Source organism: Engystomops pustulosus, chromosome 2 (genome assembly GCF_040894005.1).
Source record: "Engystomops pustulosus chromosome 2, aEngPut4.maternal, whole genome shotgun sequence".
Classification (NCBI taxonomy): Eukaryota; Metazoa; Chordata; class Amphibia; order Anura; family Leptodactylidae; genus Engystomops; species Engystomops pustulosus.
Window position 1 is genome coordinate 239,856,427 of NC_092412.1, and position 18,071 is coordinate 239,874,497.

The 18,071-nt window shown below is 44.1% G+C and overlaps 1 protein-coding gene across 3 annotated transcripts in view; it reads left to right on the forward strand.

Annotated features, from left to right (window-relative positions):
* Positions 1-7,150: 7,150 nt before the first annotated feature.
* The window catches only part of CHODL (chondrolectin), a 69,563-nt gene continuing 58,642 nt past the window's right edge, over positions 7,151-18,071 (forward strand). The window contains exon 1 of one of the 3 annotated variants that reach the window (XM_072138582.1): positions 7,151-7,448. In XM_072138582.1, the coding sequence (XP_071994683.1) occupies positions 7,358-7,448 (91 nt within the window). In that variant the 5' untranslated portion in view covers positions 7,151-7,357. The remainder of the gene's footprint in view (positions 7,449-18,071) is intronic. The other 2 variants (XM_072138584.1, XM_072138583.1) reach the window with 2 other exon arrangements.

Below are 18,071 nucleotides of genomic sequence, written 5' to 3' on the forward strand. Positions count from 1 at the left end.
GGCTGCATAATCGCACCATTATGCCAAAATTATGGGCAACAGCATGGCCATGACAGAGTGACAGAATGAAGCTAGATAGCATCTAAAACATCCAATAATTGACCCTGACACTATAGGGGACGGCATGCAGAGGCAGCGGCGGGCTAGAGAGTGTCATGGCGACATACCCTAAATGGACTCAGGCTTCAAACCAATGGGTGGCAGAGAGGAACCAAAGGAGGTGAGCAAGAAGCGCTCAAATAATATCGGTACATGATAAAAGTTTGCCAGTATATTTTGTGGATTACACAGCAGGGTGGCGACAAAGTTAACATGGAAGCCATGAAAACAACCCAAAATTCTGCCTGACACAGCTCGTTTGATAAGGGGACGATGTATGGAGGCAGTGAACTAGTAGTAGATTAAAGGTGCTGCAGTTAAAACTATGTTAGTTGGATCTTGGCATGGAGCTGGCGCTCCGCTGCCAGGCGAGCTTTCGCCAATCCAAGCCCCTGTCTATAGGCTACTCCCCAAACAGCACTTCTAAGAACCTTTTGTATAAGATCAAGTGTAGTAGCGTTCTTATAAGTTTAGGATATGGCGGGTGAGGGGAATGTAAACAGATGCGCAAGAAGCGCTGAAATAATATCCCTAAATGGTAAAAGTTTGCAAGTATATTTTGGGGATTACACAGCAGGGTGGCGACAAAGTTAACAACTTTGATGTGGAATGCCCTGTAATAGCTCTTGGGCGGTGTGCCTTTTATCGCCTAGGCTCAGCAGTTTCAGCACCGCCTGCTGTCGCTTAGCGACGGCACTGCTGCTGTGCCTAGAGCTACCGACTGATGGCGCCATGCCCACGGATGGTAATTCGGAGGAGGAGGAGGTGGAGGAGGGGTGGGAGGAGGTATAGTAGGCCTTTGAGACCTGGACCGAGGTAGGCCCCGCAATTCTCTGCGTCGGCAGTATATGACCAGCCCCAGGGTCAGACTCGGTCCCAGCCTGCACCAAGTTAAGTGTAGTAGCGTTCTCATAAGTTTGGGATATGGCGGGTGAGGGGAATGTAAACAGATGCGCAAGAAGCGCATGATGCGCATGGAGCTGGCGTTCCGCTGCCAGGCGAGCTTTCGCCAATCCAAGCCCCTGTCTCTAGGCTACTCCCCAAACAGCACTTCTAAGAACCTTTTGTATAAGATCAAGTGTAGTAGCGTTCTTATAAGTTTAGGATATGCCGGGTGAGGGGAATGTAAACAGATGCGCAAGAAGCGCTGAAATAATATCCCTAAATGGTAAAAGTTTGCAAGTATATTTTGGGGATTACACAGCAGGGTGGCGACAAAGTTAACAACTTTGATGTGGAATGCCCTGTAATAGCTCTTGGGCGGTGTGCCTTTTATCGCCTAGGCTCAGCAGTTTGAGCACCGCCTGCTGTCGCTTAGCGACGGCCCTGCTGCTGTGCCTAGAGCTACCGACTGATGGCGCCGTGCCCACGGATGGTAGTTCGGAGGAGGAGGTGGAGGAGGGGTGGGAGGAGGAGGAGGCATAGTAGGCCTGAAACACCTGGACCGAGGTAGGCCCCGCAATCCTCGGCGTCGGCAGTATATGAGCAGCCCCAGGGTCAGACTCGGTCCCAGCCTCCACCAAGTTAACCCAATGTGCCGTCAGCGATATATAGTGGCCCTGCCCGGCAGCACTCGTCCACGTGTCCGTGGTCAGGTGGACCTTGTCAGAAACGGCGTTGGTCAGGGCACGGATGATGTTGTCTGACACGTGCTGGTGCAGGGCTGGGACGGCACATCGGGAAAAGTAGTGGCGGCTGGGGACCGAATACCGAGGGGCGGCCGCCGCCATGAGGTTGCGAAAGGCCTCGGTCTCTACTAGCCTATAGGGCAGCATCTCCAGGCTAAGCAATCTGGAGATGTGCACATTAAGGGCTTGGGCGTGCGGGTGGGTTGCACTATATTTGCGTTTCCGCTCCAGCGTCTGGGGTATGGAGAGCTGAACGCTGGTGGATGCTGTGGAGGATCGTGGAGGCGACGATGGGGTTTTTGTGGCAGGGTCCTGGGCAGGGGGCTGACTAGCAGCTGACACAGGGGAAGGAGCAGTGGTGTGCACGGCCGGAGGTGAACGGGCTTGTTGCCACTGAGTGGGGTGCTTAGCATTCATATGCCTGCGCATACTGGTGGTAGTTAAGCTAGTAGTGGTGGAACCCCTGCTGAGCCTGGTTTGGCAAATGTTGCACACCACAGTCCGTCGGTCATCCGGTGTTTCCTTAAAGAACCTCCACACTTCTGAAGATCTAGCCCTCGCCGCAAGAGCCCTCACCACGGGAGCTTCACTAGTTGACAGTGGCGCTGATGCACCAGCTCTGGCCCTGCCTCTCCGTCTGGCCCCACCACTGCCTCTTCCAACCTGTTCAGGTCGAGGACTCTCCTCTCTCTCAGAAGCACTGTGTTCACCCGGCCTCTCAACCCAGCTTGGGTCTGTCACCTCATCATCCTCCGATCCCTCAGTCTGCTCCCCCCTCGGACTTCCTGCCCTGACAACAACTTCCCCACTGTCTGACAACCGTGTCTCCTCATCGTCGGACACCTCTTTACACACTTCCACTACGTCAAGAAGGTCATCATCACCCACAGACTGTGACTGGTGGAAAACCTGGGCATCGGAAAATTGCTCAGCAGCAACCGGACAAGTGGTTTGTGACTGTGGGAAGGGTCCAGAAAACAGTTCCTCAGAGTATGCCGGTTCAAATGCCAAATTTTCCTGGGAGGGGGCAGACTGGGGGGGAGGAGGCTGAGGTGCAGGAGCTGGAGGAGTGGCGATTTCGGTGACATGGGTGGACTGCGTGGAAGACTGACTGGTGGTGGACAAATTGCTCGAAGCATTGTCAGCAATCCACGACATCACCTGTTCGCACTGTTCTGGCCTCAACAGTGCTCTACCACGAGTCCCAGTAACTTCAGACATGAACCTAGGGAGTGTAGCTCTGCGGCGTTCCCCTGCTCCCTCATCAGCAGGTGGTGTCTCACCCCGCCCAGGACCACGGCCTCTGACCCCTGCAGTAGTTGGACGCCCACGTCCCCGCCCTCGTCCTCTACCCCTAGCCCTCGGGTTAAACATTTTTAAAATGAGAGTTATAACTTTATTTTTTTTTTTACTTTTTTTTGTTTTTTTTTGTGTTTTTTTTTTTTTTTTTTTTTTTTTTTTTTTTTTGAGTTTTTAAAACCAAACAATGCTATCCTATTGCTATGGCTATTTTCTAGCCAAGTATCAAAGGAAGCACAGTACTATGCCAGATGAGATGACACTGAGTTATTGCCTAATAGAAATCCAACCCCTACTGAATTTTGCCACTTCGGCCTTTGCTATGGATATGTGCGCCACTAAGCGCAGAACACAGCGGTCGCAAGTCCCACTACAAATTGCTCAGAATTGGCAAGTACATGCACTGCAGAAACTACAGCCACCAGCAGATCAACCAGAAATCAAATATATAGAACGCTACTGTAGGCTTCAAGAAGCTGTTTGTATTCTCCTATGGCTATTTTCTAGCCAAGTATCAAAGGAAGCACAGTACTATGCCGGATGAGATGACACTGAGTTATTGCCTAATAGAAATCCAACCCCTACTGAATTTTGCCACTTCGGCCTTTGCTATGGATATGTGCGCCACTAAGCGCAGAACACAGCGGTCGCAAGTCCCACTACAAATTGCTCAGAATTGGCAAGTACATGCACTGCAGAAACTACAGCCACCAGCAGATCAACCAGAAATCAAATATATAGAACGCTACTGTAGGCTTCAAGAAGCTGTTTGTATTCTCCTATGGCTATTTTCTAGCCAAGTATCAAAGGAAGCACAGTACTATGCCAGATGAGATGACACTGAGTTATTGCCTAATAGAAATCCAACCCCTACTGAATTTTGCCACTTCGGCCTTTGCTATGGATATGTGCGCCACTAAGCGCAGAACACAGCGGTCGCAAGTCTCACTACAAATTGCTCAGAATTGGCAAGTACATGCACTGCAGAAACTACAGCCACCAGCAGATCAACCAGAAATCAAATATATAGAACGCTACTGTAGGCTTCAAGAAGCTGTTTGTATTCTCCTATGGCTATTTTCTAGCCAAGTATCAAAGGAAGCACAGTACTATGCCAGATGAGATGACACTGAGTTATTGCCTAATAGAAATCCAACCCCTACTTAATTTTGCCACTTCAGCCTTTGCTATGGATATGTGCGCCACTAAGCGCAGAACACAGCGGTCGCAAGTCTCACTACAAATTGCTCAGAATTGGCAAGTACATGCACTGCAGAAACTACAGCCACCAGCAGATCAACCAGAAATCAAATATATAGAACGCTACTGTAGGCTTCAAGAAGCTGTTTGTATTCTCCTATGGCTATTTTCTAGCCAAGTATCAAAGGAAGCACAGTACTATGCCAGATGAGATGACACTGAGTTATTGCCTAATAGAAATCCAACCCCTACTTAATTTTGCCACTTCAGCCTTTGCTATGGATATGTGCGCCACTAAGCGCAGAACACAGCGGTCGCAAGTCTCACTACAAATTGCTCAGAATTGGCAAGTACATGCACTGCAGAAACTACAGCCACCAGCAGATCAACCAGAAATCAAATATATAGAACGCTACTGTAGGCTTCAAGAAGCTGTTTGTATTCTCCTATGGCTATTTTCTAGCCAAGTATCAAAGGAAGCACAGTACTATGCCAGATGAGATGACACTGAGTTATTGCCTAATAGAAATCCAACCCCTACTTAATTTTGCCACTTCAGCCTTTGCTATGGATATGTGCGCCACTAAGCGCAGAACACAGCGGTCGCAAGTCTCACTACAAATTGCTCAGAATTGGCAAGTACATGCACTGCAGAAACTACAGCCACCAGCAGATCAACCAGAAATCAAATATATAGAACGCTACTGTAGGCTTCAAGAAGCTGTTTGTATTCTCCTATGGCTATTTTCTAGCCAAGTATCAAAGGAAGCACAGTACTATGCCAGATGAGATGACACTGAGTTATTGCCTAATAGAAATCCAACCCCTACTGAATTTTCCCACTTCGGTCTTTGCTATGGATATGTGTGCCACTAAGAGCTAAACACAACGGTAGCAAGTCCCCCTGCTAATTCCTCACAAAATGGTAAAAGATGCAAATTAAAATAAAAAAAGTAGAACGTTATTGTAGCCCTAAGAAGGGCTGTTGGGTTCTTTGAGAATCACTCCTGCCTAACAGTAAGCTAATAGAACACCCTAACGCTTTCCCTGAGCAGCAGCAGCTCTCTCCCTAGCGGCATCCAGACACAGAATGATCCGAGCAGCGCGGGCAGCGGCTAGTCTATCCCAGGGTCACCTGATCTGGCCAGCCAACCACTGCTATCGACGTGTAAGGGTACCACGTCATGCTGGGTGGAGTGCAGAGTCTCCTGGCTTGTGATTGGCTCTGTTTCTGGCCGCCAAAAAGCAAAACGGCGGGAGCTGCCATTTTCTCGAGCGGGCGAAGTATTCGTCCGAGTAACGAGCAGTTTCGAGTACCCTAATGCTCGACCGAGCATCAAGCTCGGACGAGCATGTTCGCTCATCTCTAGTCTTTATGCCTAAATTGCGTCTAAATGAACAAGTTGCTAAAGATGAATGATTATTAGGGCCAGCAAAACATCTGGATTGGTAGGAGAAATGAGGGAATCGTGGTTATTTTTGCAGCTCAAAACCAGTGTAACAATATGAAAAGGCGCAAAAACAACAGAAAACATGTTATACACATCAATGGTGGGTTGCTATATTGTGAGGAAGAGCTGCCATTAAAGGTGACTTCTTTCTTGGACACCTATGGATATGTCCTACACGTCTGATGCACTTCCTGCACTTCCTTTTACTGCAAGATTACAATGGGAGGAGGGAGAGAGCAGGAGGTTGGTTTTTGGGTGAAACATGTTCTGCTCATTTTGTAAAGCTGCAGTATGGAGGGGCTCTGGTAACACCACCAGAGCACTTCAGGTTCATTAGCATGATTTTAAAAGTTTATTTTAGAAGGTTGTGAGACCATGGATAACAATTATAAGAATATACCACAGTCACAGTACCTGGATCTATAAGTAAGTGCCCCTGGTTTACCATTCTTTAAAGAAAATCTAGCATCTAAATCCATCATGATAAACCCGGGACACTTACTCATAGATCCAGGCTCCGTGACTGTGGTAATCTTCTTATCCTCCTACCTTCTAAAATCAACATTTATTATTATACTAATTAGCTACAAGGACTCTATGAGCATAATCAGAGCCCCTCAGTTCTGCAGATTCATAGGCTGTTACAATGATCACAACATATCTCATCCAGCCTCCTGCTCTCTCCCCTCACCCTCTGCCTGTGTAATCTAGCAACAGCAGGAAGAGCAGGGATAGGGGAGGCCTGCTATGCTACAGCATAGAGGGGCTCTGGAAAGACCCACTGGAGTCTTCTGACTCATTAGCATAGTTAGAAAAGTTGATTTTAGAAATTAGAGATGAGAGATCCCCAGTCATGTCGTTCTGCTGTCCCCTCCCCTGACATTTCTTATCTGAGCTGCCGATTCATGCCGTACTGTGGAAGATGTGCCATATATATATTATGCTATACGATAATAATGGGGCACATCCTCCATTCTTTAGTGTGTCAGGTCAGATGCTGGGGCCCCCTGACACTGCGGGCCCCATAGCAGCTTCTATGGCTACTACCCCTGTAGTTACGCCCCTGCTTCTGGTTGAATACTACAGCAGTCACTCAGAGGATCTGTGGAGAAGTTCAAAGAAGAGCACTAAGAGCACAAAAGTGTGAAAAACTTCCTGAACTAAATAAATCCATGTTTCACAGTCCTCCTGCTAGCAACAATATACACATATAACATGCATATATACAAGGTGTATATATATATATATATACTGATCCCCAGATGTGTAACACTATCTGCAGTTCCATATGGTCTTTTCAGTATAATATAGTTTCCTCTATTCTGCTTCTTAGACCTCCATCCTGGTAAGAAGTGCAGCTCAGGAGAGGAGCTTCTGCCAAGTGCAGGGTTTGCTGTGACCTGTTACTGGTCTGATGCATAAACCTAAAGCCTTGGGATTGGCTGCTCCTGGATGGAGCGGACGGGAATCAATAGCTCTGGGATGGAGCTGGTTACTGCAGAGCACTGGAGGCATCACAAGCTTTACACATCAGGAGAGAAGAGGCTGAGCTTAACATGACTCCTGACAGCAAGTGAACAAGCCACAGGGGATGTGAGGAGCGTGCTATACAGGAGACTGCCTCACCTGCTCACACACATACACCTCGCCTCTCCCTCACTGCTGGACATCTGGATCACCATGTACCCAATGCTATCCTGCACCACATGCCTGCTGCTGCTCAGTGCCATGCTCTGGGGGCACAGCTACTCCGATACACGAGTCCTGAGCGGTAAGTAATGTCCCAGCATGCAATGTCCTGCAAACTTTACCCAGGAGCTCAGGATCCTGCATGTGTCTGCTAAAGACATAGAAATGGAAGACATACTCAAATTATTGTGGCTGAAAATGAAGAAATGTCATAATATATTTTTGTAGTAATTTCCCCAAATTGTATTATATTTAATTGTTTATTGCTTATTTATTAGATTATTATATGTGATATTATTTTACTGGTACATATTATGTATTGTATTATTATAATTTTATTTAATTTATTTTATATATATCAACTTTTATTATTATGCTAATTAGCTAGAAGGTCTAATTTAAATATAAATTAAACTAAATTAAATAATAATTTATAATATAATATAAAATGTTATACTTCCAGATTTTTTATTTTATAAATTTTTTATTAGATTTTTTAATATAATTTATTGATTTTGTATATTATTTACTAGATTACATAATTCATTATTCACTTTTGTGGTATAATCTATAGTCTGTTAGTTCACCGTGATCCATTCCTTTAATACTTATTAATCAGCAGTCCTATGTAAAACATTACATGGAGCAAAATGACAAATCCAGCCCTGCTGCGTCTCTTGCTCCAGCACTGCTATGTCTGTGTATAACTTTTCCTGTAACATGACGAACATGTGACTTACGTATTGTACAACCACAAGTCATTATGTTACATTGCTGGATGTTCTTGTACTATATTCAGAATCTCTGGATCTCGATATTATAGGGGGTAGAAGTAGTCCTGTAGTTGTAATACTGGAGTCCAAATATTAACAAAGTTTACAAAGTTAAGGCAAAGCAAACTGCAAATAACATATTCAGCACTGCTACATCTGTATTGCAATATTTCATGTTTTTTGATAAACTTTTATAGCACCAGCATATGCCATGGCACCTATAGGCAATAATCACACAGACCCATAGCCTAGATGTATAGTATCTCAAGCAAACATTCACTATGATTAACTCTGTATTCTGTAATTATGCTAAGTACAGATGTAGCAGTGCTGAGTTTGCAATTTGGCAAAACTCATTGAGATATCGCTGAGTTACATAGGACTGCAGGTTAATCCACTGAAATATCTTAACCAAGATTTTTTAAAGGGAATTGAACCTATATTCAGGAAGGGGGTTCCCGGATCCCTGGTTCTGGTACTGTAGTCTCTATTTACTTCTATGGGTGTTCTGCAAACAGTGGAACACATGTCTGGTACCCACATCTATCCCCAGGAGGGGGGTCCCCCAACTCCCACCCTGTCCTATATATGCAGATACTCCACCCCACACTAGGGAAGTTCCTTTAAAAAGCGATCAGCTTTGGCACCCACATCTATCATGCACTTATGGCACGTTCTGTAGATATATACAAGCAGTCCCCACGTTACACACATGATCAGTTCTTCAGGTTTGTACTTAAGTTGAATTTGTTTGTAAGTCGGAAAGTGTAAAATTTTACAAAATTTTTTGTCTCTGTGAAAATTTAATTTTCAAAATTTTTTTGCTGTAATGGTAATAAGTAATGTCAATAAAGCTTCATTACAGACACCTTACAGCTGATCAGTACAGTCTGGGACTACAGTAACATCCAGAGAGCTTCACCAGAGATCCCAGTGGATAGAGGGGGTCCGTCTGTAACTAGGGGGTCGTCTGTAAGCCGGGTGTCCATAAGTCGGGGACCTCCTGTACTTTCAATGTTAAAATGAAGAGTACCCCTTTAAATGACAAATTTGTAATACCCCATCAAATGTCATATTTATTAATAGACTAAAGATAAACTTTCCACATAAGTCCAGTTCAAGGATCCGGCACCATCCACTAATACAGAGTGACGAGACAAATTCAGCTCTGCTATATCTATAGGAGAAGCAGTTAATGAAATATTGAGAGTTAATTAATAAACTGCAGCATAAAGCAGAACTATCCAGTGATGTCAGGTCCATCTTTAAAGTAAAGTTGCGGCACTTTGCATAATGTATAGGTAAGGGTTGGCCATTGTGATGATGTGTTGGCGATGGGTACAGACTGAGTGGGTGGAGAACTCGGGGCAAGTGACCAAAATCCTCATTCTGCAGATCCATAGCACAAGGTTGCCAAATTACTGAGACCTGCTGTGTAATGCCATCCACAATATGCTATGCTGATGCTACTATATATATGTATATGCTGTAGTCCCAATGACCGGCCAATGAGTGACTGAAGGTGACGGTGTCCAGAGCGCAACATCTTCAGACAATCGTTATGTCTTCTGTTATAAGTCATATTCTGGAACTTGGAGTCATTTCATAAAGTTTCAGATGAAGAGATACTTTGGGTTTCCAGATTGATGGACCTAAAATAGGTATAGATTTGAGCTATGCACTTAAAGGGATAGTCTAACCATAGACATTTTTGATGGATGAGTGTGCCATGACAAGGAACCGAGAAAAAGAAGGAATCGAGCCGAAGGGACAGTATTATCACTCCATATAAGGCTGAAAAGTCCAGGTCTAGTCAAGCGCATTGACTGCCAGTCTCATACTGTAACTAAGATTGACTGTAATAGGATGAGTGACCTATTTACCTGCTATTTTTAACAATTTTAACCATCGTTAAAATTTTAAGACATTTTTCTTAAGAGAGAAGGGAGGCATATACCAAAAATTGTTTGTGTATGCTATAGTCCCAATGACTTGCTGATGAGTAACTGCAGGTGACGGCTTCGTGGACGCAATGTCTTCGGACAAGTGGAAGGGAGAGTTTTGTCTTCTGTTATGACTTGTTTTCTGTTTCTTGGAGTCATGTCATGAAGTTCTGGAATGGAAAATAACTTCTTGCAAAATAATGTGAGATACTAAATCGAAATATTAGCATAGAGTGGAGCTACAAAGGGATTAAAAAGAGACAGTCTAACCATGGGCAGTTATGGTGTATGGTGCACCCTGACAAGGAACCAAGAAAAAAAGAAGTCATCAGGTCAAAGGGCTATTATTATCACTCCATAAAAGGTGGAACATTTAGGTAACAGTCAAGTGCATTGACTGCCAGTCCCATACTGTAACTGCCAAGGACTGTAATGGGAAAATTGACCTATTCACTTGCTCTCTCTAACATTTATATATTTTGTCAAATTTATATTTTTCCATTCCGATGAAACTGGTGGGATTACTTTCGGCCCTCCAGTGCAATTAGGTGGTCCTACATGGTTATAGACCCCCCAACTTGACAGCATTGATATCTCTGGAACAGGGGGATTCTAGACAAAAATTTTAAACATTGGGGGATTAGAACCTGTGAAGGAAAACTCAAGATGGTAGGGACATGCTGATCTTAACAGCGGTACGGGCGAGAAACACTTTGAATACGGGTTCTCAGGGTTCACCAATATAATATCTGCAACACTACCCCTGACTACTACGCCACTTCTCATGCCAGCGCCTCCTTGACTGTAAGTCTGTATACTGTCGATGAACTCTTAAATTACATTTTTTACACTTTATGATCAAATTCATAGTATTTACTACCCGTTGATACAATGTAGGTGAACTCCTACTTGTGGTCCCATACTGCCAGGCCATGTTGTCCCTTCTCTAACTTGTAAAAAGTTAGAAAGTTGTAGGTGAGAGATGGAAGTTGGTATCAGATAAAGGCCAGACTTCATTATACACAGGATCTGTCTATAGACTGTGACCTGTAGGAGCTGAACTCAAACCTGTAAGAGATTTTTCACCACACCCATTGACAATGTTGCCCTTGTTTTACCACTTCACCCAAGGGTGGATCATGAGGGGGTTCAGAAGTTGAGTTCCCAAGGTGAGACAACCTCTTTAATTCCTTTTGTTGAGCAAACGGGACCTAAGATGTACAACACCTCTTAGATACAAAAGGGTGAGGAAGGTTTATACCTGACTCTTATATATGAAGGAAACCTACCATCAGAAATCTACCTATTAAGGTAATGTGATCCAGGATACGTCTGCGCAGCTGTCGAAGTGAAGGACTCGGCCTAATATGTTGTTCCTGTAACATTTGAAGTAAATAAATTCCCTGACAGGTGATACATCTAAAGACTCCCTATAGCAGTGATGGCGAACCTATGGCACGGGTGCCAGAGGTGGCACTCAGAGCCCTCTCTATGGGCACCCGAGCTATCACCCTAGCACAGAGTTTGCCAGACAGGACTCTTGCAGTCCCAGACAGCCCAGGACCCTAGAAGGCAGCTACAATGATAATCCAAACTTCTTATTATTTCTACTGTATTGGTGTCCTCAGGTGCCTATAAACTTTAAATCTCTGACAGAGGAGGGAGTAAGAAGTTCCTGCTTAAATTGTCGCATTGGCACTTTGTGAAAAATATGTGGGTTTTGGTTGTAGTTTGGGCACTCGCTGCCTAAAAGGTTTGCCATCACTGCCCTATAGGGTCCTGTGTAACCAGGTGGTCAGGACAGGAGCTTAACTAGAAAATGCAGGGCCCCATAGCAGACCTCTGAATGAGGCCCCCCCCCCCCCTAGCTCATCAGGCAATAAACATATTTGTCACACATTTATTCACTGATATATATACATTTATAAACTTACACAGATGTGTCCCAGTAGTTGCTGACCAGATCAGCTGGAATCAGATATGAGCGATCCCTATTCTTGTCATTCTTCTGTCTCCTTCCACTCCCCCGACATTTCTTATAAGCGCTGCTGATTCATGTTGTGTACTATGGAAGATGTGTCCTTTTATATAGATTTTATGCTGTACAATTTGCAGCAGAATATGTTTGTAATAGTGCACATCCTCCATTCTCTAGTGTGCCAGGTCAGATGCCGGGGCCCCCTGACACTGCGGGCCCTAAAGCAGCTGCTATGGCTGCTACCGCTGTAGTTATGCCCCTGGTTTTGGACAGGTGTAGAAAAATGGCTTAGGGCCAACCAGTCTTTTAGCGATCTGCCTGTTGTAGGTGATAGATCAAGAGGAGTCTAAGGGTGATGCCACACATGGCATTTTTGGTCTGTTTTAAGCAGTCTGTTAAAAAATGCATCCGTTTTTGACAGGTTTTACCAATTATCTAAATTAAAACTGGTCAAAAAACGGATGCGGTTTTAGACGGACTGCTTAAAAACAGACCAAAAATGGTTCAAAACGCCATGTGTGGCATCACCCTTAGGTATCTGTAATATTCAGGTCCCTACAAAGTATCTCCCAGCATTTGGATAAGATCTTTGGACCATACCTGATCCTTTATTAAAGGGAACCTTACCCCACAAAACTATCGCCCCCCTCAGGTAGGGTATGAAATGTCCTTTCTACAGTCCCTCATTAATGTGAAAGTCAGGCAAATATGACTCTTCACATCCAATTTTCACATGAGCATTGTCACAGGTGCTCCCGCGATCCCTGTCTCGGATCGCGGGCGCATCCGTGCTCCTCCATGTGCCCCCGCTGCTGCCCGGTCTCACTTACCTCTCCCGGCTCCTGCGCTTCCCTGGACTGCCGTGGAGGTGGGGACGCGCGCGCGGCTCCTGCCGAAAATTTAAAGGGCCAGCGCACCGCTAATTGGTGCACTGGCTGAACACCTCACCTTTAAGAATCCTGCCTCTTCCTGTGTTCCTTGCCGGATCTTTGTGCCTCATAGTCTTAGAGAAAGCTTCCAAGCGAGTATTCCTGCGTTCCTGTGTATTCCTGTGTTCCTGCGTTCCTGTGTATTCTTGTGTGTTCCCGCTCCTGAGTCCTGTGTTGCCGTGTTACCTGAGTTCCTCCGTGTTGCTGTGTTCCGTGTGCCTGTGTTCCCGTTCCCACCTGCCTGGACCTCCTGTTGCTGACCCCGGACTTGGACCTGACGTTGCATCTCTGCCGCCTGCCCTGACCCTGTGCCTGGACCCGACTATGAGTTTGTCATCCGCTAAGGTACCTCGACCTCGGCTGCCACCGTGGGCTAGTCACACCTGGGAACGAACTAGTGGTATCCTGCCGCAGCAAGTCCAACCCGCTTTGCGGCGGGCTCTGGTGAATACCAGGTGCCGCTAGGCTCCGGTTCCGGGTGTTGGCTAGTTCCATCTCCCGCGGTGGTCCAGAGGATCCACTGATCCTGACAAGCATTACAATCAAAATATCAAGTGATACCAGAATATATCAATTAAGACATAACTTTCAATATTATTAACAATAAAACAAGTAAATTTTGTTGCCCCTTCTTAAAAAAGACTGACTGAGGACTATCCAGTCCTCCCACTTTTTTGCAAAGGATTTTTCATTTCCTTTATGGTATGCTAGTAGGGATTCCAAATTGTAGTTGCTTTGTACCACAGATAAAATCAGATGAATAGAGGGTACTGTTATTGAGTTCCAGATTTTGGCTATTAGGTTCCTTGTGGAATTAAGCATATGTATGATAGTGGTAAGATGAGAAGGGGGTAATTCTTCTAATCTTAATGATAAGAGGGCTACTTCTGGGCCCCAGGGTATGTGATATGGAATGATTTCTGTCAGTTTTTTATAGATTAAATTCCAAAGGGCTTAATGTATTATGTTTCTTAATGTCATGACACTCAAGATGATACACATATGTGTTGTTCTTTGTATTAAATTTAAAAAAAAAAAACAAATAAAAATAAAGTCATAAAAAAAAAAGACTGACTGAGGAAAGCTTTCCTCAACTGTCTAACCGTACTTAAAGGGGTTGTCCACTTTCAGCAGATAATTGATATGCTCTGTACAATCTTCCAATATACTTTGTGCATCAATTCCTCAGAGTTTTCTAGATCTCTGCTTGCTGTCCTGCAATCGAAAGCTTCTGTGTTTACCTCCAGTAGATAGAAATCTGTCCATGCTCATGTGAACCGTTATACGACAGAGAGTAATCACAGCCGTGTGATACTAACAGCTTATGCACCTGCCTGTCCATCACATGACCAGGGACAGATTTCTATCCACTGGAAGTAAACTAGAAGCTTTCTATAGAATGACAGCAAACAGAGATCTATAAAACTGTGTGGAATTGATACAGAAAGTATATTGCAAAATTGTATAACTTTTCCTTACACAAAAATATCAAATATTTGCTGAAAGTGGACAACCCTTTAACATCAAAATGTCTGCATTAATATATACCTATACTTTTTAAGGGGGAACAGCACAATTCCCTTGTTTTATTGTGAATTATATTAAAAATATGTTTAATGTTTAATTGATATGTACCACTTGATATTTTGGTTGTAATGTAAATTAGAGAGTACAAGTGAAGTTGACCTAGTGAGTAAAGGTTCAGGGTGGCCTCAGTGGGCCCCTTTGCAGCAAACTCACATGGCAGCATTAAAAATTCAGAAGCTAAAAATGTTCCCCGCAATTTATTTTCTAGTTTATCATCCTAGCCCCGTCATGGTTATTTTATATACAGCCCCCCTCATCCCCTATGGATTCATTAGATACAGCCCCACTTGACCACATGGATTCCTTATGTGGGCACACCCAGCAGCTATGGGCCCCGGCACTTACCCTGGGATGCCCAGTGCTGGCGCCAACCCTGTCATAATTGACATTTGTTTGGATAGTGTGCATTTTTCACATAAGATTAGTCAAGTTTAGTGGTTGCAGGGTTAGTGTCACTTCAGTAGCCCCTATCATTGTTCCTATAGTATCTAGAAACAAGATGTTCTTGTCATTTTACATATAGAAATTTCAACTTTAAGATTCCATCAAGTTTACAGTACTGTGAGCTACAGTAGTGGACATAGAGAAACTAGATCTTTATCTGCAGCTTGAATTTCAAACAACATGTTTATCTGTCTGTGTCTTTGGAAAGAATAGAGAAAGCTTTGAGAAACGTTACCCACTACAGGAGAAGAAAGGAGCAGAAAAATTTTTCTTGATAAAATATATTAAAAACTATAATACATCATTACCACCTACACTATTCATTTCTGGACAATCAAATTGCTTCAAAGGTTTAGTAATGCTTTCAAGGAAATCTACAATCAAACTCAATCGTGATAGACCAGGGCCACTTACTCATAGATCCAGGAAATGTGACAGTGGTACTATTCTTATATTTGTTTCCAAATGATCTTTATGAAAATTATGCTAATAAACCAGAAGGATCCAGTGGGTTGTTACAAGAGCCCCATTGTGCTTTGGATTCAAAGGCTGTTACACTGATGTAATATCACACAATGGGAGGTGGGAAGTGTTCCTGCACAGTGTAACAGCCTATGAAGCTACAGCAAAAAGGGTGGGGCTCTTGTAACAGCCCCCAGAGCCCTTTTGGCTCATGAGCATAATTTCAAAAGTTGATTTTCGATCACAAATATAACAGATATGTGGATAACAAATACAAGGAGATTACCACAGTCACAATCCCTGGATATATGAGTAATGTCCCTGGTTTATTATTTCTGGATTTTGCTTTAAGGTTGGGGTGGGGTATAGATTTTGAAATATTAGGTAAATTTTTTTGTTTTATTAATTGGGTCTGCTGTTCAGACAATTGACAATACTGGTTGCTGGAGTGTTGTATTGTGTTACTTACTCATGACTCAGTGATGCCACCGATGAAACCTGCAATAAGGGAATCTTTAAAGCAGTTTAATTTCACAAATGTATCTGTCGGGAATACAGAAGACTTTCATGTCTCGCCCCACCACTCTCGTAGTCATAGCTAACAGTTTAATAACTATTCCCGACAGATTTTTACATTTGCGAAATTAGGGGATTAGATGTTCTGATTGACTGTTTTATGTACTATAGATACTGCTCAGCTACATTGTGGGGCGTATATTGGCCAACATGACAGGAGTTCTCTATCATCATCATCCGAGCCCCATTATACAGTCATGATGCTTATACTGGGTATGGTTATGCTCAAATTTCCTCAGGGGCTCCCGTTACTATGTTCCACAAGATCAAATTGTTGCTCATGATCTCCATGGGATTGGTTCATAAAAGGATACAGGTATCAGTGCCCATAAGAATGCATGGTCCTTAATGGGGTCCATTGGGCTTCCCTTCTGTTGCTAATTATTGGTTTAAAAAGTGCTATCTACAGGAATTTTTTAATGGTCAATCCTGAAGATTTAGTTGGAGGCTCCTAACATGAGCTCAGATTCAGATATAAAATATGTCATACAATACATTATCATATATCATGTTATACTAATTCACGTTATAAGGATACATTCACATGGCCGTGTGCTTGCCCGGGCCGGATCCTGGACGAGCATAGGGCCGGATGGAGAAGGGAGGGGTTTGAGAGCTCCTCACCTTTCCCCTCTCCATTGAAAGACAAGTGGCTTGGTCAGCATGCTGCGAGACACCGTTTGCTCACTGCACCCTGACCGGGTGCCATAGACTTCAATGAGGGTCGTCATCTGGATGCAAATTGTGCGGCCAGATTATGGCCCCCGTTACGGTCTTGTGGATGTGGCATAAGGTAATTCCAAGCCAAAACTCAAACCGTCTTATTTTAGGAATATAAAATTTTAGGTCCACTAAACATTTCACTTTCCTGTCTTGACCAATTGTAATGGGCCACGTAGTTTTCAACCTGGCTAAATAAAGGTTGGAGCTGGACCATCTTCAGAAATCTAAGATGCTGGTCCACCTGAGATCCCTACTGCAGCAAAAAAAAAAAAAGAGCATGGGAAAGCCAAGTGTGTACATTCTGTATGCGTTGATGTCTATCAAAGGTGAGGAGCACGGTTGAGAAGACCTGTACCACAATAGTCATGTCCGTGCAGAACATTGTGGGTTTGGGTTTCCTCACCTAGACTTGAGACAGAAGTTCAGGTTCACCTTTAATGCTCAATACCACAAGTAGCAACCGCTCCTCCCACTGAGCTGCCACATTCACTAGGATTGTAACACTTTGCCGGTAGCATTTAAGGCGATAACACTGATGATCAGTACCAAGACTGATCTCAGGTGTTTGTGCTTGGGTACCCGAACCAAACTTTTGTTCAAAGCTCAGCTGAACTCGGTGAACCCGAATCTTAACTAGTCTGCTCATCACTACTGACACACAACTTTCTTAGAAGACGCCCATTACCCCTTTGTGCTTTTGTCCATACAGGGCAAAAGGTCCATACAGGATAGAGGCTAACTTGCTGATCAGTGGTGGTCTCAGTGACGGGACCACCACAGATCACAAGAATGGGGGACCTTTGTACCACGTCATACCCAAAGATGGAGAGGGCTATATTCATCTCTATGGAGCTGATGCAGGTTTCCGAGACCAGTGCTCAGCTATATCCATCAGTGCCATAAAGATGAATCAAGAACCTGGTGCATGTGTGACCGGCTACTCTCTTCATCTAAGGGTTACAATAGACCCCCATTTTCATGAACCGTGGGGGTCTCATCAATGAGTCCTTCTGATTAGCAAGATAGTCCCTATCCTGTGGATATGGTCTAACGTGCATGTCACCCTTTAAGTGCTCATCATGTAGACTAGTTGGTGGAGGTTTTCTATTTCCTCAGGATAGTGTAGGCTCCAGAGCAATGGTTTGCTGTAGTGCACGTCGGTGGAAAACAGAGTATCTCCTAAATGGTCTCATTTAGATGAGTGAAACTTTGAGGGTTGGCAGAGCACTTAGACTGTGTTCTAGATGTTACACAATGATATTACCCTACTCCCACTATATACATAATCCT